General features: G+C 41.5%; 1 protein-coding gene across 3 annotated transcripts in view; it reads left to right on the top strand.

Annotated features, from left to right (window-relative positions):
* Positions 1 to 3,697: 3,697 nt before the first annotated feature.
* Positions 3,698 to 25,664, top strand: part of LOC135241715 (DNA-binding protein RFX7) — a 31,486-nt gene continuing 9,519 nt past the window's right edge. Inside the window, exons 1-6 of one of the 3 annotated variants that reach the window (XM_064312323.1) lie at positions 4,220 to 4,318; positions 13,237 to 13,270; positions 13,416 to 13,527; positions 22,194 to 22,279; positions 23,316 to 23,438; positions 24,166 to 24,282. In XM_064312323.1, the coding sequence (XP_064168393.1) occupies positions 13,507 to 13,527; positions 22,194 to 22,279; positions 23,316 to 23,438; positions 24,166 to 24,282 (347 nt within the window). In that variant the 5' untranslated portion in view covers positions 4,220 to 4,318; positions 13,237 to 13,270; positions 13,416 to 13,506. Of the gene's footprint in view, positions 4,319 to 13,236; positions 13,271 to 13,415; positions 13,528 to 22,193; positions 22,280 to 23,315; positions 23,439 to 24,165; positions 24,283 to 25,664 lie in introns of all 3 variants that reach the window. The other 2 variants (XM_064312324.1, XM_064312322.1) reach the window with 2 other exon arrangements.

Genomic DNA, 25,664 nt, shown 5'->3' with positions numbered 1-25,664 from the left:
GAGACAGTTGCATTAGAAAACGCGGGTAGTCAATATTGGGCTGTTTGTCCAAATTGCAATTTACAGTATGGCGTCTCGTTGAACCGTAGCTGCAGATCGATCTCATTTGTAAAGAACACAAGAGCACCCAGCCATTACTAGAACATTTAAAAACTGAAACAGGACTGAACCTGAACCTTATTTCATTATAGAAAAAAATGTTCCGAATGTCTGCTCGCCAGGTTAATTTTTAAAATCATGTGTAATTCTATCGTTTAGTAATGCAAATACAATCAACTCTGCAAATACAAATTAGGACACAGTCACGCTGTACATATAATCTTTCACCATTTTTAAAGTGTTCCATATCTTTTGAAACTCTGTTTGCCTGTGTGTTAACACGGCGTTCGATAGTGTCGCCCCAGGCAACCGCCTGCCGCAGTTTCTTTGTGCAATCACTTCATGCGTCTACGTTGTTTTGCACACTAAGATAAGATAGTGGTGAACGCGCAGGGAACCGCAAAGTCCGTAGAACACAAGAAACATCACCATTCTCAGCTTTACGTCTGTATTTCTTCTCCTTGTTTCACTGTGATTGTTTGGATGCTACAGCTATCAGAGGTCTCACTAATGATGCTCAGTGGGAGCCAGTGATTGTCAAAGATGCGCTGAACGTGGGAAACACCGAAGAGAGGAGACCTTGAACAACGAGAAACTGAAGTGTGTGGTCTTTCTCTGATGTTGTTCAAATACAGCTCTTCGTCATGACTTTAATATCTGAAAAGAACACAGCGAGTGTTAGTTTTTCTCTCTTGCGAGTCTAGAATCTTCGCACAGTGATAAAAGTGATATGCATATTTTGCCTGGAAACATTTACTGTAGAAGAGGTTTGTAGTGGTGTAGAAGATGTATTTATTTACAATATATCATAAATTCTTAATGGTTCATCTACAACTTCCTGATGCTGGCAAGCCAGTCAGATCAGAAAATGGCTGCTCATCCTTTGGTAGCTATATTTGTAAAATGTAGTTGAGCAAACAACAAATGTGTCTCAGATGATTTCTGAAACATACTTTCCATACATTATCCACTTATATAAACCAGTGCAATGGCTTAGCACCAGTGAGTCCAGTAATTCACTTGTAAAATCATGAAGTCTTATTGGCAGACATGCGTTTGAAGTGTGATTTAAAAATTACACCACTAGATGGCGGCATTTATTAACCAAAAGTAGAGCCCAAGCTCACTCTCCAGGCAACGTCCTGTAGTCAGAATTTTTTCTTAACGAGTTTAACAATGGTTTCCGTTCATTGATTTTAGATTTATAACAACAGAGAACATTATGTTCTGTTTATCCGCTTAGGCAATAAAATATGGTCAAATTAATGACAAGAAACAGGTTGTACTGAAGATCTTAGGTTCTTCTGAACAAGTGTGCTGCGGTGGAGTATTTGAGTATGTAATAATAATAATAATAATAATAATAATAATAATAATAATAATTCCTTTTCAGGGTTTTAAAAATGTTGAGGATTTTCACTATCCTCCTGCAACAGTGCAGCATTCAATAGCAAAACTACATTCACCACATTGTGGGCCAGCCAGGTGCAAGAACAGTCCTCATTGTGGCAGGAAGATATATTTTTCTACTTTCAAAATGGAAAGCTGTACAAGTACCATTTTAAGTAATCTCAGTGGTAGTTTATCAAATATGTAATACACAGGTTTAGAATTACATGCCATAAATGTGTTTAAAATGCAACCTGATCTGGTAGTTTATAAAAACACTGGATTTTCCATCCAGTTCTTCCTGTTTGTCCACTGAGCAGTCACTGAATGCACAACAAGGTTCATAGGTAGATACTTGTATATCAAATTACATTCCATAAACAGAACTATTTAAATGTAGCAACATTTAAAATGAGGAAATATAGAATAAAACATGTATTATGTAATTTATGTATAGAAACATATACAACTTGTATAAAAAGTTGGTATAGGACTTTTGAAGACATAGCAGTATGTTTATTGCATGTTTACTATTTAATCCCCCCAAAATTAGGAAAAGCCAGATCAAAATGAAAAAAAGGGTAACTAGTTTTTAAGAGATGTTAATCACTTGTGTTACATTATGTTTGAAATGTCTATACACACCATGGAGAATAGTATCCCATGTTTGTGTCCCAGGACTTTTAATTTTCAGATAAACAAATACTTTCATTTTCTGTAATGTGACAAATGATTTAAGAAAGAGGTAACATTTTAATTAAAATTTTTTAAAAAATGAATACGTAAGATACAAACTGCTAAATGTTTTGACACTTGGCTACTGAAATTAAATTTAAAAAACCAAGCCCTCATTCAGTTATGATAAGCTTAAGCAAACATTCTGGAAGAATTTAAACACCTGTTTTCAACAACATCAATGACATGCGATCAAGAGATTGGCTCTTACAAAAACCAGTATACACAGAACTTCCCCAGGACTGAGTTTGAGAACCCCTGGCCAAAATGGCCTTGGCTAAAAGTCCTGAGATCAGTGCCCTCCAAATTAACTGTAAAATGCACTGTTGCAGTCTTTTGCCTTTCATATGATACTGGGTTTCAGTGGTCACTGAAATGACTGTACAATCAGAGACAACTAGAAAGATGTGAAATGAGTGCACACAAATGATAGTGAGTGTATTTTATACAGTGTGTACAGTGTTATTGTATAAAAACACCCATACTGGATATGCATATGTTATGACATAATAATATCAGATCACATGCATCCATCTATAATATATATGTATATACTTTGTCTTTCTTCTTAAATACAATCTGTTACAATCACACTGATGTATTAAGATGACTAGTCAGCATGCTATGCAGTTACCTCACCTATGCAGACCCTAAACAGCCTTAGCTGATGAAACAACACATTTTCGTATGGTAGTACATGTACAAGTCAAAATTGATTGTTCCACAAAGGAAGTTAAGCTATTATAGTGTAATGAGATCAGTATGTAAGTATGTTGGTGGCTATAATCACAGAAATGGCCTAACTCTGTACATAGTTTGCTGTGACTAGATTTTCTGTGTGTAATGTAGGCAGCCGAAGGATATGCTGCAATTAAGCATTGCTTTCTTTGATTTCTGACTCTAGAGATCCTACAAACTGCACTACAAGCACCATAAAGGACAAAAATAGAGTAGCCATTTAAACACTGAAAAAAGTCTACACATCATTTTGGCCCCATTAACAGTGATAATCAACAATTCCACTTACTTGTATCCGCCTATTGAATGTGGAGTTTTACAGGTTAAGGCTGAAACCATTTAACCAGTAGAGATACAAAATGGTAATATAGCAACCTGCCTGAAATCCTAGAGCTCAAGCTTGCAAGGCACTGAAAAGGAGCAGACAAATCAATCCATCTCCCAATGTGGTAAGATTCTATAACTTTGGAGGGCACAGTTACCCCACAAATACCATTATACTGTAACTAAGGGAACCAACACGGTTAAATCCACTGAAAGGTAAACGTTCCATCAGACCAAAAGGTACAATAAATGAACTGGGTGCGTTCAATGCTTTTTTTATAGTAATTGGGCGTGATTGATACCGTGGTTGTGCATTACCAACCGACGTAATGTCCAGTGACACAAGGTAGGCAAGCTTACGACGTCTAAATACAGGATCATGGAAATATCTTTCAACGACAGAGCCCGGGATGGTGCATAATGTGGACAGAATAGTTTATATAAAAATGAGGATCTGTACAACTGAAACAAAGATAATTCATTGAATTGATTTTAAATGTTCCAGCGGCTTGTCATCACGCTCTTCTCTGGTTGCCATTCTAGCTAATGTTGTTGCTGCTTTGCTTCCTGCAGTGCGCCTGCGCAACCACTGCCTGGCAGCAGCAGCAGCAGGCGTGCTGGTCGCTCCCTTGGCTGCAGCGGAATCCTAAGCGAAGCGTGTTTTTCCATTCCCTTTACATGTATTTTTGTACATACATGTAAAGTGTCAGATGCGACGTATTTGGCTATGATTTGTCATTATTCCAACCGGCAGATCTTATGATAATTGAAACGGCAGCAAAGGGGTGGTGGTTCCGTGATGTACTTTAGTCGGGGAAGAACTGCTTTCTCGAGGTCCAGGTTGAGGCCTACTTGTTAAAGACCCCCCTCCTCCTCCTCCCCTCCTGAATCTCATCGTGATGGCAGAAGATCAACAACAACCTGGTCACCTACAGAAGCCTATCTCGGGAATAGGCTCTTTACCATCTCTGGTTCCGGGACTGCAGGGGGCGGAGGCCAGTGCATTGCAGCACAAAATAAAAAACTCCATCTGGTAAGAACTTAAAAACAAATACTAGACGGTTAGCTGGTTAGCTGTTACCCCTCCCCCTTTGGATCAATGAAAACATGTGTGTCTTGGTAGCGCGCTAGCTGGCTAAGCTGCAATAACATTGCTTTGCGTTTGACCTTAGGGTTTGCATGCTACATTTGTTTAATTAATGTTAACATTATAGCTGTTAGATAGCTAGCTAAACATTTTCCTCCATATAAGTTAGCTAGCGCCACTGTATCAGAAGAGATGGCTCAGTTAACGTCAACGTTATTGCCATGTCATGTTAACTTAGACTAGCTAAGAAATCCCCAGAATCAAAGTGTCATTATAGTGACTATTACCACTGTATGTGGTGGTTAGCTGGTTTACTACTACTAATCGCTGTGCCATTTAACAATGACGTTGTCCAAGATCTTTGCTCAGCTAGCGACAAATGAATTGTAAATCCAATCTGTTTGATATGATTGCCATGGCATGAAGACATGATCATTTTGATAAACGAGACTGCAAGATGTGTCTGAATAAGATCAGTAAAATTGTGCTGCTTATGCTAGCTAACGTTACATAGGTGTGTCCTGTCCGAATCTGGCCTCTTCACGTTGTTTTGGTGGCTAGCTAGTCAGCTCATTGCAGCTACGCTAGTTATGCTCCTATTTTACGAATAAATAATTGGGTACAGGTAGTTTTGAATGTATTTGGTGCAACGTAATCTCTGTGCTAGGGGAATCTTTCGCACTTCGTGAAATAATTGCCCAAATTTGCAGCGCTAAAACATTTCACAAAGGATGCTATATTTGCATGTGCAGATTACAGGGATTGGGAAGGATTTGCAGCGAAATATTAATTAATACTTGTGCAGTCCATGACGTGCTATGGGTAGTGAATATAATGGGCTGTATGGTGTTATGCGTATCTAACCAGCTTGCTAACGTTGTTAGCTAGCTAACGTTGGCAAAGTGTCGACGACTGTCCATCGTTGGCATCTCACACGTATACATGCTTTTTACGCTTTGTAGTGGCGAAAATGCTGTAATGGTGAAAACGCTGACACGGTTATTTGGAGTCCTCGCCGCCCCACAACCACCGACAGCATCATCACCACCCTGATTTTTCGAGAGCTGAATAAATGATGACCTCCAGTCTATAACGTTAACGTTATTTGCAATAAAACGTTAGCCAGTTATCCATGTTGAATGGGCACATATTGTAAAGAACATCAAGGGGCAATCGCTGAATGAATAGTAGGCGTTGTTGACAGTAAATCCTCTTGTTTTTGACATAACCACGCCTGCTTTTATTTCCAAAACTAAGATTCTTTGCATCGCTCGTTATCCCTAGCACCTTTTTATGCTCATACAGAATCCTTTTAAATTTAGCTTGACTGCAACCGCGTTTTGCAGGACTGCTACTGCCAAGTCCCAGTGTTGTTACTATCTCGGGGTTACTGATTTTGCGGTCTGGTGCGATTGCAGTACTGTTTAAAGGGCTTCCCCAACAATTATTTATCCTTTTGGAACACATTTACGAAAACGGCTCCTTGTGTTAGAATCCCGTGTAGAGAATAGGCCTATTTATTGCAAATAGTGTGGTTTATGCATTTGTCACAAAGTGTGCATTTCTTCAACAACTTTGTGCTAACAGGTTTATATATAATGTTAATCATACAAAGGGGAAATAATATGCAAGAATGTAATTATCAGTTAAAATATTTTGAAAGTATCCAACAGTGATGGATTATCTCTTGTAATTAAATGAAAATTACCTCAGTTTAGAGTAGGACCCTAATCTTGGCCTCCTCCCACCATGACTATTATAAGGAAGGAATTAGGTAGTTGTTTTATTTTGTTTTCCTTTTAGCACAACATGATGACTAATGAACAGGCATTGACATACAGACAGTTTACATTTTTGAAGAGTGCTGGCTGCTGCAAATGGTAGAATTTGGTCATAATTGTTGTACAGCCTGAAACAAAACCATAAGAAAGAGTGGTGGGGGTTGTGAAACAGGACTGGGCTAAAATAGGCTGGTATGTTGTGTCTGAACGTGTGCATATCAAAGACAGATTTGGAACCACTTCTTGTTGAAAATGTAGGCGCCTGGCCTAGCCTAGTGCATTGGCACCCTATCAGAAAACAGCGGATCCATACTCTTCATTTGATACGCAACCATTCATTTACTGAATGAGAAGTCATCATGTTCCATCCAGTCACTTTCTTTTTTTTTATACATTACTTTCTCCAATATGGCTCTGGGTAGCATTTCTTAAATGACCTAATTGTATAAGTAAAAAGTAGTTCAAAGGTTAAAACTGGTGCCATCATGATAAATGTTGGTTTAATAAATGAATCAATTCTGTAGCTCCTATTGCTCTGGATAATTTTTACATTAATTTTCTGCTTGCAACTCTTGGATACAGTTAATAATAACAGTTTTGCTCTGTCATGGTAGCAAGGTTTGGTTGAAATGCATGTTCTCATTGCTTTGTTCTCATTATCTTTTAACAAATGACTATATTTTGTTTCTCATTACTTGTATTTGATAATATTTATATAAATGCAAATATTACAACACCAACAGAAGGACTGTGATTTCCAGTGTAGTTCATGACTTTAAAATGCTCTGACATGAAAAAGATCTTGTTTAGCGAGTAGGTCAACTTTTCTGAAAGAACTGAATATGGTGCAGAAACTCAAGCTCTGCTCTCTAGTCAAAATACCAATAACTTTGTGATCTGCATACCTGCAGAAACTCAGCAACACAATCTGCATTTTTAACAGTGTCATGTGATCACAGTACAGGTCATAAGCACATGAATTTTGGGTTCCTGATGGCACAGATTTTTCAGAGCTTACCCAGTTGGTACAATCCTCATCCTTCTGTGAAAAAAGCATGTCTACACTTTGAACACCATAGCTGCTGGCTTCTAACATACCAGAACAGTTACAGTAACAGTATTTGTCTTTCTACTGATTGTTGCCTGGGAATTGTTGCTTGTGACTATTAAAAGCAGTATAATGAAAATTAAATATACCTACACCATACCTCTGTCATTCATTTACCTTACCGCTGATTTTAGTTGGTAGGGATGTATGAAAGGGTTTCATTATAGCAAGGAAAGAAGCGTTTGACATGATTGTTTTTAGTGCACAAGTTGTGTGTGCCATCCATGTGTTTCAGATGCTTTATGAGAAACAGTATTCCTGTTGCAGTCTATAATTAGATGCACAGATGTGCATAAATAATTTTAACATGCTGTCTACTGTGGTTATTTAAAGTAAATCTAAACTCTTAACTGAACGTCCTATTGTACCGTGCTCAGTTGTGCTCTGTAAGGCTGGCCAGAAAACAAGTCTGGGCATGTTCTCAATGCACATATGTGCCTGTAACGTGTGTGTGCTATACAGATCTGGTGTGTTTATATACACATATATTTTGACCTTGCAAAGTTTAGTTAACATTAAGTTGCATGGTTTGGCAGTGCATACCGGTAACTCAAAACCAATATTTTGTGTTGTTATGACATCCTTTTTGGAATCAAGGTTGTTATTACGTGCATGCTGATCTTAGAAAATGGTAATCAGGAGTATGTTGCTACATCTCAAGCATTTTGTTGTGTTTTCAAATGCAATTTTACACCCATGCGTTGTTACCCACTAGTGCGATCACTTGGCTATATCAGTAAGGGCTTAACATTACCCTTGATACAGATTAAAGAGATATGTTTTGTCATTTTATTTTCCTGTATATTATTTCTCTCATTTAATTAGTAATATAATGCATGCGATTATGTGTTTATGGCCACAGTTGCATACTTTAAGCATACCATTTTAGGTTTTTAAAGAGATATCTTGGAACAAACCCCTGACAATTGCCCAATGTATTTTAATTGGTACTTCTTGATTATATATTATTATTATTAACTTGTCAGCGATAACTGGCGTATTTGTTCTTTGTTTTTTCTCCTAGTGCTGAAGTTTTAATCTTTTTTTTTGTAGTTCTGATAAAATGTTGCAAATTTGTTTTGTCAAATGGTACAGGTTTATTGTCATTTGTTAACATTATTCACCTACTTGTTAATCTAATTTAGCTATGTTTTGCAGTGAGTTATTTAGTTCATTTGAGGTACAAATTATGACAGGATCTTTTAAATTAGGTTTTCCCCAAAATATTTTCATCCACACCGCCATCCTGTGCTTTTCTGTTAAGATTGTGCAGTGAGTTGGCTGAATATTCTGAAAAATGTTTACAAACAGTTTAACTTAACTTTGGTTTTCTTGAAGTTTTTTCAAGGCTAGAAAATGATCTTTAAAAGCCTAATGTGATTATGTGAAGTTAATCAGAGGTGGGTGGTATTGCGGTTTGGAAACTCTTGAGTAGAAAAGATGTTTGTTTTCTTTCTGGGATCCATCTGTGACAGCCTTGCATTCATACTGAATCCAAAACATAGTTTTCCCATTTTCATTACAGAGCAGAAGAATAGATGAATGTCTCAAAGGCTTACTGAAAGGCTTGGCTAATTCCTTGAGCTGCATTTTGAGAAAACGCATGTTGTTCCAACATGTGGGTGACCCATTGATAGACACTACTTGTTCGAGTGGCAAGTGGGAGTTTGCACTGAAATTAGAATGAATAGAAACTCAGAGGTTCTTTTGTATTTTGTTTTATTGGAACTCAAATTTTATTGCTTAAGTGATGCAGATTCACTGGTTAGTGGACGCACATTCACTGTGGGAACAAGTAAGCACACACAAGTGACATTTCCCAATATAAGTGGATGGTTCACTTTCTGTGGTTTTTGATATTGTTTCAGTGTTTGTGTCTTTTCAGTTGGACCAGACAGTTGTTGTGTGCAATGGTAGATATTTAAATATTTAGAGGTCTCTGATGACGTGCTGCTTTGCATTGGCAGGTATAAGGCATTCGAGGGCCCCATGGTCTGAAGCAAGAGTATATATTTGCTGCTTCAAATATCTCTAAAGTTGCGTTAAATGTGTTTTTCTGTAAAGCTTCCTGTTTCATTAACTTATCACTTTTGGAGTGTTATTCTTGGTCCTTAAAATGGATCAGGCTTTAATGTTTTTTCCATCCTTGCTGAGTCTGTTTCTGTAATTTAAATGGAGGCTTCATGTCCCAATTGTACATTTGCTGTGTGAGTGACTCATTTTGGCAAAGAATTGTTTGCTGGAATAGGAGGCGGGAAATCAGATAGAATAGGAAGGCAGGGATGAAGTCCCAATCCGGGCATTGTAGATGAACCTTCAAAGAGAATTGGAAATGAGCTTCACTGCTGGCAAACATGGTGCTGATTTCTCAAGGCAGTGTCCTCTGGTGTGTAGGCTAACACTGCAGTTAGCGCCACTGAAATATTCTTGGTGGGGAAAAAAGAATAGAATTGTTAAGTAGCCTGAATTGGAAGGGGGGGGGAGTATAATTCTCAGTTTCTTCAGCTGTCTGGCTGTTTAAAAATGGTTTTGTCCATTAAGGTTGGAGAGGAGCCATTTAAGCTTAACTGGATCCCAGTGGGAGATGGGATTGTAAAATTCTTACCTGGTGTGATTCACATGAGTGATATTTAGACATACAGCTGTCATTTGCCCTGTCCATGTAACAGGCTTTAAACAAATGGCCTTTGTGTACCTAGAGTAGGTGGGGCGGCAGTACTGTGCATTCACTGTTAAACCCAGCAGAGCCACCATCCGTTCCATTAATTCAGTTTTGCCCTTCATTTCAATGTGACTTACAGATGAAAGCACATCCTGGTGCTACAAGGAAAGGGGTCGTTTGGTCATGCAGTTGTTGAAACCGGAATAGTTGCTTTTACTGTTAATATGCAAATAAGATCTGTTGCATTTTTCTGCATTGGCTGAATGAAACTTGGTCGAATGTGGAAACTTTATTGCCGTTTGCATTTGTGCTGTGAGGTAAAAGAAGAATGGCCAATATGGCCAGTCAAATAATAGCCTAATATGCATGCACTTGTCCACATATGTACACGCGCACACACACACGCACGCGCACGCACGCACGCGCACACACACACACACACACACACACACACACACGTGTTTGAGTTGACTTTAAATGCTCTCTTTACCTACTTTCTGGCTCGCATGCATTTCTCTAATGGTTTGTTCTGGATTTCTTCTCCTGGAATGAACTGCACCATGACCCTCCCCTGTCTGCCTGTGCAATTGAAAAACGGAAGTTAAATTGGGCTGCTGCAGCCAAAGCTTTCAGTTCTGATGTTGAGGGAATCTGAGCTATGTTTGAGAACACATACAGAAATCAGACTGGAAAAACTGTGACCAGTTTAAGTGAGTGAATGCTGTGAAACCTGTAAAAGAGTTTAGTTGCTTCTGTGGCAGTTTTTCAATTGTTGAAGCTCATTGATGGAGGAATAAAAGGGGAGTGGCCCACCTGTTCAAATTCAGGGCTGTAAGCCTTGCTTGAGGTCCTGCTTATACCGAAGAGGGGGACACTAGGGGCAAGTGTGGCATTTTTTAATTCCTTAATTCAGTGAGCAACTAATTTGGTTTTCCCTAGTTTGAAATGCTGTTGCTACAGCTAAGATGACGTTGAATTAAATGATGTTATCTCCTGGGCCGGTGCTACTTTGAGGACATAATTTACAGTGAGGGGTAGAGGAAAGCTGTTACTGTGACCTAGACCAGGGTATTTCAGGACAAGCAGACATATTGTTCTCTCCACTAGTGACCTCTTAACACTGGAGTAATTCTCTGAAGATGAAAGAGTCACAGGAGGGAAATATTTGTCAGCCGCATGCATTTCTTGGTATTTCTGTTTATTTATTTATGGATGATGGGATGTGTTTTAAGGAATGCATTTAGGACTACATGCTCAAATGAAGTTAATGTAAATAAAAACTTATTCTGATTCATTTTCCTGTAAAATCATGCTGCGAACGTTTAAAAATGTTTTTTACTAGCTATAAAATGTTATCCGAACAACCTTCTTTATTCCATGACTGAGCAAGGACTCGGCTAGACAAATGGCTAATGCTGCCAGAAATATGCCAATACCCATACAAAAGGTGTTTAACATACTAACATGAAACTGTCTGAACCACGTGCACTGTAGTCTACCACACAGCTAAACGGTGACACAGAGGCTAGACAGTGACACAGAGGGTGGCTTTGAGTGGGGGGAGGAGAGTCATTTTTCTAGAAAATGTGCCATTTTTAAACAAAAGCATTGTGCTGAGCTGTGTTTTATGTGATTCCGCTGATGGAGGAAGCCTGCAGTTTTTCGTTCAACGCCTAACTGACAGACTGAGTTAATTGCAAGACCAGCTTTGGCAAGGGGTATATTTTCCTGTTCAGTTTGGGGTGGGTTGGGAATGTAGCTCAAGAGGATAATTGGTGAATGGCAAAAAAATGTCCTGAGCCTCTGTGACATTGGGGACCCCACTGTGTGTTACGTTTGTCTCTGCTATCTCACGCTGCTGCTGTGTGGCTGTTTCTCACTTTGGTTGCCTCTTATGATTGATGGACATCCACTTTTGTGCTAAAACATCAGTCCCTGCAGAAATATGTTTTATTTCAGTGTCTGCTCAGAGCCTTTTGGGGCAGGGTGGGTAAAGAACCCCCTCCCTCCTGCCTCCTCCTTAAATGCAAAATACAAAGGGTTCTATTGTTTTTCATTGTCATTAAAGAGCAAATTGATTGCTAATTCGACTGATCTGCATCCCGTCACAACAAGCGAGTAGCCTAAACCCCGTCACAACGGTGGGGTTAATTTAAGGCTTAGTCTGCCTGGTTAAGTAGTGCCCAGTCTTAATGCAAGACTTTAATTGTCCCGAGTTTTACCTGGACAGAAATCTCCTAGCAACAGTTTAAGTCTACCCTGCCAAATCTGACCCAGTAACAGCTCATTAAGCCTTACTTACAGTCCCACCGAAGAATACCTGAACATTCTGTGCCACCATATCCTACCTGGTAAGCCCTAGAAACCTCTGTGTCACCTAGCAACAATCTTAGAAGTCTTCTGTCCAGCCTAGTAACTTCTTGACCAACCCAATCTCAGATTTCAAAAACCTGGATATTTTTTGTTTTGTTCTCCTTTAGCTGGTTAATTTTTTCTTTTTTTGGCGTCAGTATTGCAGTGTTCAGTTTTGAATGAGTCTGTGAAATAGCCTACTTTACTTTGGCTAGCTAGTATTAGTGTTTTGTATGATTGTTCTCTACATTTGTATTGGTTGAAGGAGTCTGTGTTGGGAGGGTTTTCTGTCAGTTTTATTGTTTTTGAACTAAAAACGCTGGCTGTGACCTTGAATGCTGGTCTCCACCTTCCATAATCCATGTTTATTGTGTGTAGGCAATATGAGAGCCTCCATCATAGTATTTCTCAGTGTTCATAGATCTGCATATGCCAGTTGATCTCTGAGCTTTTGATATGACGTGTTTCATATTGATAAGCTGGTTTGACATGACCTGACAGTTCTGGAGGCTTTTGAGAGGTAGTTAGCTTAACGCAGGATAAGGAAAACGGCACATGCTAGTGCTGTTCCTGGACTATTTTTGAGGCTGTTTACTGTGAGAGATGATGACAATGTAGGCGTTGGGGGTATCGTGGGATACATTGAACATTTACATTTTGTTTATCTGCATCATCATTACTGTGAGTTAGCCTCTATAGTGGTTCATATCAGTTAGGAAAGCATCACAGACTTATAGATAACCCCGGCCTAGCCAGGGTAGTATTATTAGAGTTGTGCTGGATACTGTTGTCTCCTTGTAGCACATGACATGTGCTTTAGATATATTGGTTGTGGCTGAGGAGAAAGGTATTGGGGGGTCATTCTTCACATAACCCTGATTTATTAATATATCGGGTTTAAGTTGGTTACGCAACTTGCCCGTCTACTTTACTGACTGTCTGTCTTTGTGTTTCCCCCCAGCAAATCTGTACAATCAAGAGTGGACAACATATTGGTAAGTGAACAAACACTTGAACTGAAGGTTGATTTTGGTTTTATGAACCTTAAAAAGAAAAGGCCTTTTTTATGAATACCTTATGAATTGTACCCAGAAAGTCCCTTTATTATGAGTTGATGTTGAGATTGAACTCTTGTTTCAGAGCAGGCCTTTAAAGAAGGGTGAAAAAATCTTAATGGTATCTGAAGAAACAGTTTGTTCTGCAGTCCATAAAAGCACAAAACCAAGTTTGTATGAAATCAAAGAAAACAAAGGTACCCGCACTGAGATTCACGATTATTTTAAATAAAGTGGAATGAAAATAAAGTGGAATAAAAAAAATAAAACAAATATAAGGGTTTGTTTTTCTTGCTGCATGTTCACAGTTATGGGCAGAGAGATGTTTACGTAAAGAACATAGGAAAATGATTACAGTTTCACTGTGAATAAAATGAGAAGAATGCTTTGCTGCAATGTGGGTTTCAATCTGCAAAGGATGTTAAATACAGGGTTCTGTTGTAGCTGCTGTCTGAAATGAATTGCTTTGACTTTTGACATTTGGAACATTGTGTGTATATTTACCCTGTCAGACCTCTGCCTGATTTGTTACAGGTTATATTATGGCATGTTACATAAGCTGTCCTGAGATGGGCCTTAGGCCCTAATGGTGCTCAACCAGTACTTCTGTTTTGCTGATACCGCATGAAGTTTCCAGAAAGTCTGTTTCTTTTTGTTTTAGATAATATTCCATGCTATTTCTGTTTTCCAAACACAAGAGCTATTATGGCTTTTGAGATTGCTCTAGAAAACATTTAGGCTTCTATGCTTTGCCCTGTAATATAGACACAGATATAATTTTGGTGTTACACTATTTTATTATTTTACAATATAGAATGATACAGTAACCTCATAGCCATTTGCCTCAGGCCAAGTGTGCACATATAGGCAGTTTAACCCTTTAAGGAGTAAGATCACAAATACCTGATTAGAAGGTTCTTAACTGAACATTCTAATTCTTATGTGACAGTCACTACTAAAAATTTACAGCAAAGGAGTTCTAGAACACTGACTTAGAATTTTGAACAAGCATTCCAAAATACCTACTATTCAAAAGGTTCATTTAGAACATAGAACAGGATAACAAAAAAAAAATAAAGCACGTAGAACAGAGTAACAGAACCATACAACAGAAACATAGGAGCCCTGCTGTTTTTATTTAGAACAGTTTTTTGCTGTTTGTACTCCCCGGTCTGGTATTGAATCTGACTGTGCCAGTGTCAAATGTACTCATCAGCACTGCTGTAGGGGCTGGTGTCATCCAGGGAAAGAAGGGTTTCAGTCAACCTGGGGGATAGCGCCTCATCGCTCATCAGTGACCCCTGCTGGTTGAATGGGTGCCCGCAGCCATACACATGAAGTTTCTTCCTCTGAGTCATGTTTGCATGTCACCAACTTATAGACTGCGGGGTGAAAAGAAGCACATTATTGTGTGCGCTCTCCAGAATCAATAGCAGCAGCAACTGCAGCAATAAGTGCTGATGAGTACAATTGTGGATACCAAACTGGGAGAAAAAGTCTTAAGGAATACCCATCATATGGAGCCAGTGCAGGTACCCCATTGACCAGAGGACTCCTCCTGCAGTGAAGCCGGCCTAGCCCCAGTCACTATCCTCTGCTTTGGATAATGCCACTGACCTCTGGCCACAGTCACCATTGCCGCAGTTGAGCTTAGATTGCAGACCCTGGGGCTTATATGCTGTTGCTGGTGGTAGCTGGGAGACCCCAGATAGCTTGTATTTCTAATAATATACCCTGGTATGGGTACATTGGGGTACATTGTTTTGTAGTTCATGTTCATGTCCATGTCAAAATGTGATCTGGGGTGTCATTCAGCACTTGCTTGTTTTTAAGAACTACCTTGTCAATGCCACCCCCTGTTGTTCAGGTTGAACAGTGTCCAGCAAGGTTCACATGATGCTCTTGGGGAAACTAAAGAACAGATATAGCCTTGCTTAGAATTGCATGCTGCCTTGTCTTATGGCCTCTTCAGTGTGGGGCACAGTGCTCAGCCTAATAAGGGAGGGGCAGTGTGGGGAAAGGCTTGTGCTACTGTGGTCTGTTACATGCAGAACAAGTCCATCATTCCTCTTCCACTGTTTCACTTCCTTTTTTATTTAGAGAGAATTAGCATTTATTTATGTGTGTAATGTTATGTCGGTTACCATCCACAGATGGTAACCTAGGCCTAACTGCATGTGTTATAGTTTGAACGAATGTGTTACTATTGCTGGGAGGTGGGTGGCTAGCAGCTGGGTGTGATGGTTGGTAAGATTTGGATGCGTGTGCTTCTCACAGGGTTGGAGAAATGACAGGGAGATGGAGGTGTCTCTCAAGGTTGGAAATGACTGAGAATTGTGATGTGAAACACTACACCTCCTCACTTGTGTTTGAAAGCGTCATCTGGAGTGTGTGTAGCGATGTGGGCAGGATACGTACTTGCTTGTGTTTGCCACACATTACAGTAATACGGGTGTCTGACAGAAGAAACCAATATGAAACAAATGTAATAATATGCTTTAGTTTCTGGTCCTTAAAGGAAGCGGTAACATGCAAATCTTGGTAAACAGTAGGAAGTGAATTCATCAGGTATATATCTATATTTAGCAAGCTTGAACCACCACATTGCCAAGCAGCGATTCACCCAAGCAAACAGAAAGTAGACGGTGTTACATCACAGTATGTATTCTAACACCGTAAAGTGTCTCGCTGAGTTTCTTTAGCTGCATCGATTATGACCTGAATGATACTACCTACCTACATGTCTGTTGTAATTTACCTACTGTAAATATGTTGCCTTGAACAAAATGGACGCACTCCCAGTATTTGTCGAGCTGTGTGAATCAGTTAGAGAGGAGGCCAGTGTGTAACTGTCACATCGAAATGGAGAGTCTCTGAAGACCCTTAAGTGAGGTCGGTGCCAGAGACCGCAAAATGTGCCTGACCTCTACGCTCTCGTCTGCCTTCGCCTTGTTATTGACTCTTGCAATCTTACACACATTCTTGCATCAGCGCCAGCCATTAAACTTTTATTCCTGAGTTGAATTCCACAAGGGATGTGTTTTTTTCCCCCCTTTCCTTTTAAATTCATTTAAGCTGACTTTGTTTTATTTCTGCTCTTAAGGAATTCTCAGAGACAGGAGAAAAGCGGAGGAAATCTAGTATTAGTATTCCTGTTCGTACAGCTCATTTCAGGCACGTTTGTTCTGGGAGGTTGTTTTCATTTCTGACTGGCATTGCATATTCTCATCTCAAACCTTAAAAATAGTGGAATCTACTTTTATACAGAGGTGTATTTCCTAACCCTTTCCCTAAATGACAAAGATGAGTGGAGGTAGGTGGCAGAAAGCTTCTCCTCAGTGAAAGTACCTGACTGTGCCCATTTGAGTGATCAGTTGATTAATTGGTCAATCAATCAAAAGGTAAAAGAGGAATCCATATTGTCGTGATGTGGGAGTGGTATCATTTTATTGTTATTAGGCTATATAGAACAGTATATTTAGAATGAATGAACATATTATTTAGCCTTTCAAATCCGCTCACTGATCTGCTGTGGGTTTGTCCTGCTCGTGAAGTTTGCAGTGGGATAATCAGGCCTGCCCCAGGTAACGAAACTGATCTGGGGTCCGTGCATTTACTGCGCTTTGGTTGCAGGTACCTACAGGGCAGGGTAGGGCAGGGCATTGTAGTCCCTGAGCACTGCAGTGTTTTTTAGCATCTAATGGGATGAGTGCCTGGGGGAGGAGTCACAGATCCACATCCTCTCTGCATCAGGCAGAGAGACCTTGAGGTGAAACAGGCATCCAAAATGCGCACCATGCTTTTTTAACATTAGCATTCGTCTTGCTCTAATTGCTTTATTGTATAGGTGAAGTAGTGTTGCACTATCACAATGAATCTGTTCTTGTCAAAGAAACAATTGAGTGCCATTTAAAATGCTGCCATGCCTTTAACCATGTAATACGGCAGCAGTAATCCATACAGACCCTTTAGAAATGTACTATGTTGACTATTAGTTGTATAGTAGCAAGCTTGTTTCCACATGGAGTGCAGTAGTGCTCCTCAAACGTGTTTTTTGTAAGAACTACTCGCTGTGTTAGCAGAGGACATATAGGGGTAGTGTGAAGGACAGGTGTCCTCTGCTGTTTTTGGAACAGGTCCCAGGTCAGGGGTACCTGCAGATGTTCCACGGAAAATGCAAATGAGCATTTTGAAGGGCTTGCAGCTGACGCAGTGTGGCCAGGTACGCTCGAGCAGTGCCGGTGAGAACGCGGCGCTGGCGAGGGGCGGCAGAGCAGGGCGGCGTCGCTTCGATAGCGCGAGTGAGCGCGTGCACGTGCGGCTCTGTCCGTTCACCTTTCTTTCTCTGTGCCTCGTGTGAGCCGGTCTCTTTCCAAAAATGGAGAATCCTGCTCTGGCAGCCAATAGGGTGGTTGTGTGTGTACGAGTTAGCGTGTGTGTGTCTGTGTGTGTGTGTGGAGAATCACTTATTTACCTTGCTCCCCCCCCCCCATCCCTCCGTTCACAACTGCAGCTCAGTGGCTGATAACTTAAGCCATTCATGAGCTCTGGTTCCCCTAGCAACAAAGAAGCGAATAGAAAAGATTGGGGGTGAGAGGCGTCTATTCTTAGAAACCAATGGAAATGTGTGGGGAGAGCTGGAGTGAGGAGGCATCGCTCTGCAGGTCAGCCTGTCTGTCCCCTGTCCACTGGAGGGGAGGGGGGGGGAGGGGGGCGGTAAAACGCTGCTCCCTGTGTGTATATCACTGCTCATTCCATTTCCAGTGTGACTCAATGCAGTGGTCTGCTCAGAAGCGCACGCAGGCATGTGTGTGTGTGCTTGTGTGCATTTGTGTGCATGTGTGTATTACTGTCTGGGCTTGTGAGTGTACATGTGTGTCTGTGAGGGTTTGTGACTGCGTGGTGTTTGTGAGGGTTTGTGACTGTGGTGTCTGTGAGGGTTTGTGACTGCGTGTGATGTTTGTGTGGGTTTGTGACTGTGTGGTGTTTGTGAGGGTTTGTGACTGTGGTGTCTGTGTGGGTTTGTGACTGCGTGTGATGTTTGTGTGGGTTTGTGACTGCGTGGTGTTTGTGAGGGTTTGTGACTGTGTGGTGTCTGTGAGGGTTTGTGACTGTGTGGTGTCTGTGAGGGTTTGTGACTGCGTGGTGTTTGTGAGGGTTTGCGACAGTGTGTGATGTTTGTGAGGGTTTGCGACTGTGTGTGATGTTTGTGTGGGTTTGTGACTGCGTGGTGTTTGTGAGGGTTTGCGACTGTGTGTGATGTTTGTGTGGGTTTGTGACTGCGTGTGATGTTTGTGAGGGATTGTGACTGCGTGGTGTTTGTGAGGGATTGTGACTGCGTGGTGTTTGTGAGGGTTTGCGACTGCGTGGTGTTTGTGAGGGTTTGTGACTGCGTGTGATGTTTGCGTGGGTTTGTGACTGCGTGTGATGTTTGTGAGGTTTTGCGACTGCGTGGTGTTTGTGAGGGTTTGCGACAGTGTGTGATGTTTGCGTGTATGTGAGCATGCGCGTGCGTGACCCACTTCGTGACGCCACCTAGAGTCAGTCTGCCAGGCGTTGTGGTGTCTCTGTCTGCCTCTCCCTCTGCCGCTGACCGAGGTTTCCACATGATTAACTTTGGGTATTCCTCAGATTAACCTCAGATGACTCTGCTTGGAGAGGCTGGAAACAGCTGCATAGGGCCCTGTGTCTGTTTCTGTATATGAGGAATCTGTGAACGCGGTGCAAGTTTAAGGTCAGGATTAACGCACTGTAACTTCCTCCACGACATGCATCCTTTAGGAGCTATACTGGTACACATGTAAATAGCATATGCCCTGACATTCAACATGTGTCTGAACAGGAGATGCGGTCTGATTACGATACTGTGCTGTAGTGATTTAGGCTCAGTTATAACATCATTCCCTCTCATTTGGTTTTATTTACATAGTATTTTTATTTTATTTTATTTTTAAATGATTGGGGGACATGGAGAGATACAGTGTAAGTTAGCGGGATAGGGTCTGAGAAGACACAGCGTTAATGGCTGCATTAGCTTCTGCTCTTTGACAAGCTGGGCGGTGCATTTTACACAACCTCCTCTCACAATGTTCACAGACACACGGACCAGTACAGTGTTTTTGTTATTATTTTTTTGGGTTTGCTGTAATGGCAGTTTGTCAGCGGTGCGTGTGCTGTGTGCGGTGTGCGGTGCGTGTGCTGTGTGCGTTGTGTGCGCTGCGTGTGCTGTGCGCTTGGTGTTCTCCCCGGCTGGGCTGCTGGGGAGCGGCGCCTGCAGCCGGTCTTGTGTCTGCCTCCTCCTACTCCAGCAGAATTTAAATCACGCCTGCCCCTCCCCGCCATCTTCCCTCTTCCCTTTGAAGCCGGGTGTCGGAAGAGCCGCTCGCCACTTCTGTCTCCGGGCACGGCAGCCATCCCGCACGCGCCCTTAACAGGCAGCCGCCATTACCGCCACCGCGAGAGGAGACCGAGCCCCGCACATACTGTGTGTGTGTGTGTGTGTGTGTGTGTGTGTGTGTATGCATGCGCGTGTGCCTGTGTGCATATATGTTTGTGTGTGTATGCGCATGTGCCTGTGTGCATATATGTTTGTGTGTGTATGCGCGTGTGCCTGTGTGCATATATGTTTGTGTGCCTGTGTGCATATATGTTTGTGTGTGTGTTTGCGTGCGTGTGTGTGGATATGTGTGTGTCTGTGTGTGCGTGTATGTGTGTGTTTGTGTGTGTGCGTGTATGTGTGTGTTTGTGTGTGCGTGCATGTGTGTGTTTGTGTGTGTGTGCATATATGTTTGTGTGTGTGTGTGCGTGCGTGTGCCTGTGTGCATATATGTTTGTGTGTGTGCGTGCGTGCGTGCGTGCGTGTGTGTGTGTGTGTGTGCGTGTGTGTGTGTGCATGCATGTGTGTGTATGTGTGTTTGTGTGTGTGTGGGTGCCTGTCTAGTTCCTCTGTGACTGATAGGCCAGTATAACGGTTCACACTGTGCAAATGTCTGTTTGCCCATGTTATCTCAAGCACATGCTTATTTTTCATTGTTAGTTGCATTTTGTGAAGCCTGTTACCAGATGCCAAGAATCAAGTTAAATGATATCATTACTTGTGAAAAGGAAACATTCACTGCCCCAGTTTTTAGCCCTAGTTCTATTGTCTTCTACAGTGACAATGTGCTAAGCATTTTTACCAGTGTGTTGAGCCCTGAACACTGAATCAGTGTAAGAATCTCCTTCTGGCTGTGTGGCTGATGGAGCACTTTATCTCTGCTTATGCCAGGCCTCCTGTGTCTCCTAGAGACGGTTTCCCTGGGAATATTCCTGCTGTCCTTTGACCTCATACCAAGGGTCAAGTTGAAGCCCTTCCTGCGGCGCCTTTTCCTAAACGCGAGTCATTGTGCCTAATTTTAAGTCACCCCCCTCGGTTGTCGGTATGTGCAGTGGGCGGAAATGCAATATTAGGCACACGTTGGCAGTTCGCTGGGAGAGTTCTAGCCGGGTTGCCCCCGTGTTCCGGAATCTTGTCACATGGAAAATTCCAGACAGGACACAGTGCATCTGGGTGCAGCTCGGGGTGTGGCGCCGAACAGATGGGGAATAAGCTGCGATGTGTCCCGGCCGTGTCACTGGCAGAATTCCCCCCCCTGCATCAGCTGCCTGCTCTTACCGTTTCTCCCTCTTTAATCCCTCATTTACGTCCATAATCTCATTTTCAAGATCATCCCTGTTTTTGCGGCCAGGCCACGCGCCGTGCTGGCTTTGTTTACGACCCGGCCATCGCTCAGTATTTACCGAAGTATGATGATGCCGGACCCTTATCCTAGCCTGCCCCCTTGTCCTGTCCTGCCTCCCCATCCTTCCAACAGGTAGCCTAATGCGTGTTACTGGAAATAGAAGGGGATGATTCCTGCCTGTTTCCTGTGTTTGTCTTGTGTGTCGAGAGAACTGCAGAGACGGGCTGTAATTTGAGCACTGTATCAGAGATGTTCTCAGATTGGGCCACTAAATGATTTCTATCAAAATATCCCAGTCAGAATTGATTGGCATAATTTTGGAGTGTTAACATGTCTTTCATCTTAAATGTATCTCCGTATTCCCACCGAAGTTTCTCTATTTTCTCACCAATGGATTTTGTGTCCCACTTTTGGGCCTAAGTCCACCAGCTGAAATCTGCCCTCCTCTCAGTAAGTAGGGCAGCCTGTGCTGAGGTAATTTGTAACTGTCAGGCCCGTGTGTCTGCCGTACGGTCACTGCTTCGTAAAAGATGCAGGTACACTTTGCAGGGGTGCATGTTTGCCACATCTGCGGTGTTCCTGTTCCACCTGCTCTAGCTCCGCTCCGGTCTCTGCTGTGTAGGCCTAGAAACTCCTGTGTCTTTCGGCCCGTCTCTGTCTGAGGGCCTTCGAATGCTCCCGTGCGTCTTCTGCAGCTGTCAAAGAACTGTTGCTCTTTTAAAAAAGCAGCGTGTCGTGAAAAGATTTTTATTTTTTTTCCCCAAAGTGCTGTTAGCGCATCCCACTGCCTGGGGTCTTATTATGCAAGTCTGTCTCATTTGTGTCCATTTCCTGAAGTTCGTACCTACAGTACAGTGAGCTCCATAATGTTTGGGACAAAGACATATTTTTTCTTGACTTGGCTCTATGCTCCGCAGTTTTAGATTTGTAATTAAACATTGCACTTGTGGCTGAAGTTCATATTATTCGTTTTTATTAATGGGTATTTTTATACATTTTGGTTTAACCATGTAAAATGTACAACACTTGTTATACGTAATCTCCCCCCATTTCAGGGCACCATAATGTTTTGGACAAATTGCTTCACAGGTGTTTCTGATTTTTATTTAAATGCAATATTTGTTTTCTTGCCTTTTCTGCAGCAAGATGTGGAGAAGTTTACAGACATTGAAAAACTCTACCTCTACCTTAAGCTGCCTTCTGGTCCCAGCAATGCCACCGACAAAAGGTAAATAGAGTTTGATGGATAGTTATTGTAATATAGCACTATATTTTATTTTGTTCTTTATAAGGGGCAGTCAACTTTTCGGTTACAAAAATGTGAAAGTGTGACATCAGTCTAATATGAAAATGCACAGCCTCATGCAATGGTTCCATATGGTCCTGTGAAAATTGCGTTTACCATACCCACCAACGTCAAGTGTTAGCAACTGCTGTTCTGCTAGTACCATTCAAATTTGTCACATCTGTCAAATGCACCCGTTATACGACATTTTCACATCTCACTGTTGTCTCATGGCAGCAGAGGAGAAAAAAAAATCCCCCCCTTCTTCCAATCAAAGGTTTCATTCTCTCAACGAAAGCAAAGCATAGTTCATCACTCTGCTTTGGTATGCCTGTTTTATTTATTAAGGCTTCCCAATGGAAAATTCCATCAATGAAGTTTGTATTTTGCCATTGGAGATCTTCACTCCTCTTCTATGATTGAACCTCTTCCCTGTATTTCTCAATAGCCCATACATGGACACACACACACACACAAATCAATTTATCAGGTAGTTATCAGAGGGCCATCTGGACTTTAATTATATACAATTACTTGCCCCATATTTTTTCCTCAAGTTGTGGTTTTAGCTGGTTTCAGGCATGTTTTGGCTCATTTACATTGGTGTAAACCGTTTATTACACCCATGTAAAAGAGAACTTGTGTTTTAATGAAATAACTGTTTTAATTTGTTTTCCCTCATCACCCCGGGCACTCAGGTTCTACATACTGTTCTTTAAGACTGAGCATTGGTGATTGTATTGTATTTTATTTTCTGAAATAAAGTGTTGTGTGCTGAAAAGTATATATCTATAATTATAGTTTATTTCTTCTTCTTTTTCTTCTTCTTCTTATTATTAGTATCAATATTTTTATTATCATGGATCAATTTTATTATCATGGATTTTGTTTCGTGGAATTAGTGTAGATTTTTTTTAAAGTGGCTTTGAAGCAAAAAGAAAAGCCTGCTTGGGTGCGAACGTGTTTATTGTCATTTCAGCGATCAGAGCTCCATGTCGTCCAGTCGGACGCAGCAGATGCACGCGTTCAACTGGATCCGCAATCACCTAGAGGAGCACCCGGAGACCTCTCTCCCGAAGCAGGAGGTCTATGACGAGTACAAGTGAGTGAGCCGGCTCTGGAGGGGGGCGGGGGGACCCTGAGGCTCCTGTGTGACTCCATCTACAGAACACAGATTAAGCCTCAACAGTGATTATTGATGTGACTTACAGTAAAGACGTGCCTCCGCAGTTCAGCAAGTAGGTGTTATCAAACAAAGAGGGGGAAAAAATACTCCTATTGGATTCTGGAATTTAAAGGAGGGATAGATAGTGACTCACACTGGAAGAGATCCAAATCGTGTACATGCAAGCAGGAGCACTCCCAGCGAAACTGGATCTGTATTTTGGCGCTAAGCCCTGAGTTGCGTGGTCTGTAACAGGGCTGCTGTCCTTACTTAGTCTCGCTGCTGTAATGCACACATTGTTTTCGGAAGGATGTGTCATGACACTGTGTGGCTAAATTACTGTAGGCAGAATCCCAAATGAAAGAAGACGCTGAAAAATCTTGAGAACTTTGTGTTCTCTGTGTTTGTGTTAGAATGGTATTAGAATGATTAGCGGCCATCTTTATTTTATATTGTCAATACTGTATGCGTAGTAACATTTTTACTGGTTTTCTCTATAAGAAATATGGTTTCTTTTGTATAACATAAAGAAGTTGCTGTCATTCTGTGCTTCATCTCTTTCATTCTGCCTTATGTCCCATTCTGAATGATGTATGGGAGAGTGCATACCTAAATAACACCTGTCCTGAAATGAACATTCCTTTTGCATGTGATTATTTTTCAGGAGCTATTGTGACAATCTGGGCTACCATCCGCTTAGTGCAGCAGACTTTGGGAAGATCATGAAAAACGTCTTCCCCAACATGAAGGCACGTCGACTCGGCATGAGAGGCAAATCAAAATATCCTTCCATGGTTCTGAATAACCTGACCTCTCTGTGCTGTGACTGGCAAGCATCTGCTGTGCTTCATTAAGCCACCAAATATAGAACAGAAACAAAAGGCCCCCACCTGCTCAAGGTGGATTGTGCAACTTCGTACAGTAATAAGGAACACTGTGACATTAAGGCAGCATGTTTATAATGATCTTGCTTTGGGAGGTAAAACCATGATAAAGATCCTTGGGCAAACAGTATGTGGCTACTGTTTTATTCCTGTTTCTATTCTGGTCTATTGTGTACTGAAATATACCATGTCTGTTTTTACGGGATGCAGCAAGGCCCCAAAATCAGTAGACCACAGATAAGTAAATGGGTCCAGTTAGATGTCTGTGTTTGAGTTGTGGCTGCCACTAATTGTCATGATTTCCTCTGTGTCGATTTCCTCATGATTTTGCTCAACCTCTAGCCGGCCTGTGTCTCGTCAACTATCTACAGACGTATGGAAGATGCCTAAAAATTTGGACTTGTTTGACACATCAAACCTCCTATCGGTCATTGAATTGGGTGCTGTTTTCTTCATAACAGTATTAATTTTTTCATATTTGTTTTTAATTACTTATAGCTGAAATCTTGTGAAGTAAGTGGTAAACCCCCGGTAAACCCCCGTTTTTCTGAGAGGGTATCCTGTTTGTCTCTACCACAGCTTCCTCAGCAACTAATCAGTGCCTTATCAGTGTCTTTATGTATGAAACAAATAACATTTGGCCTCGAGCAACCATTGCTGAATGTGCTAGCGTGCTCTTGTCTTGGATTCTGAAAAGAAACTGCTGTTACATTCAAAAACATGTCCAAGATGAGGGCCTGAGGAGGCATCCAGTGGTATATTTTAAGTGCTCACACTCGAGTTCTTCTGACGCATTGGGACAGATTTGCCCATTTTCTCAGGAGGGCTTCAGTGTTAATGGAGAGTGGATTTAACACTGTGCTACACGCGGCTTCTCATGTTTCACCTATAGCACGTTTTCAACCTTTTCCAATCCACAGACCCCTATCCAGGCTCAAAGGCATCTAGGGGATCCCAATCATGTGTTAAAGAGGGTTATATTTAAAAACGGTTTCATATTTTGAAATATTTTCCCAAATATATAAATAGCCACTACATATCAAGTCTGACCAAGCGCCCCTTCAAGGACCCCCAGGGGTCTGTAGGGCCCCTGTTGAAATCCCAGGACCTATACGAAAAGAATAGCACAATGTGCTCTGCAGGGCTTGAGATGTTTAGACTTTTCATTGACTTTTATTTCTCTGAAATGTGTTTAAGAAGCTGCACCACAGTGTTTGTTGGCAGTAATGTTGGAGGGGAAAAGGTGAGCTCCAGTGCTGGAGGCTGAGGAATTGTTAGC

The sequence above is a fragment of the Anguilla rostrata genome, chromosome 16 (assembly GCF_018555375.3).
Source record: "Anguilla rostrata isolate EN2019 chromosome 16, ASM1855537v3, whole genome shotgun sequence".
In the NCBI taxonomy this organism is placed as follows: Eukaryota; Metazoa; Chordata; class Actinopteri; order Anguilliformes; family Anguillidae; genus Anguilla; species Anguilla rostrata.
Note: the sequence above shows the minus strand (reverse complement) of the source record. Positions and strands in the feature narration are given on the sequence as shown.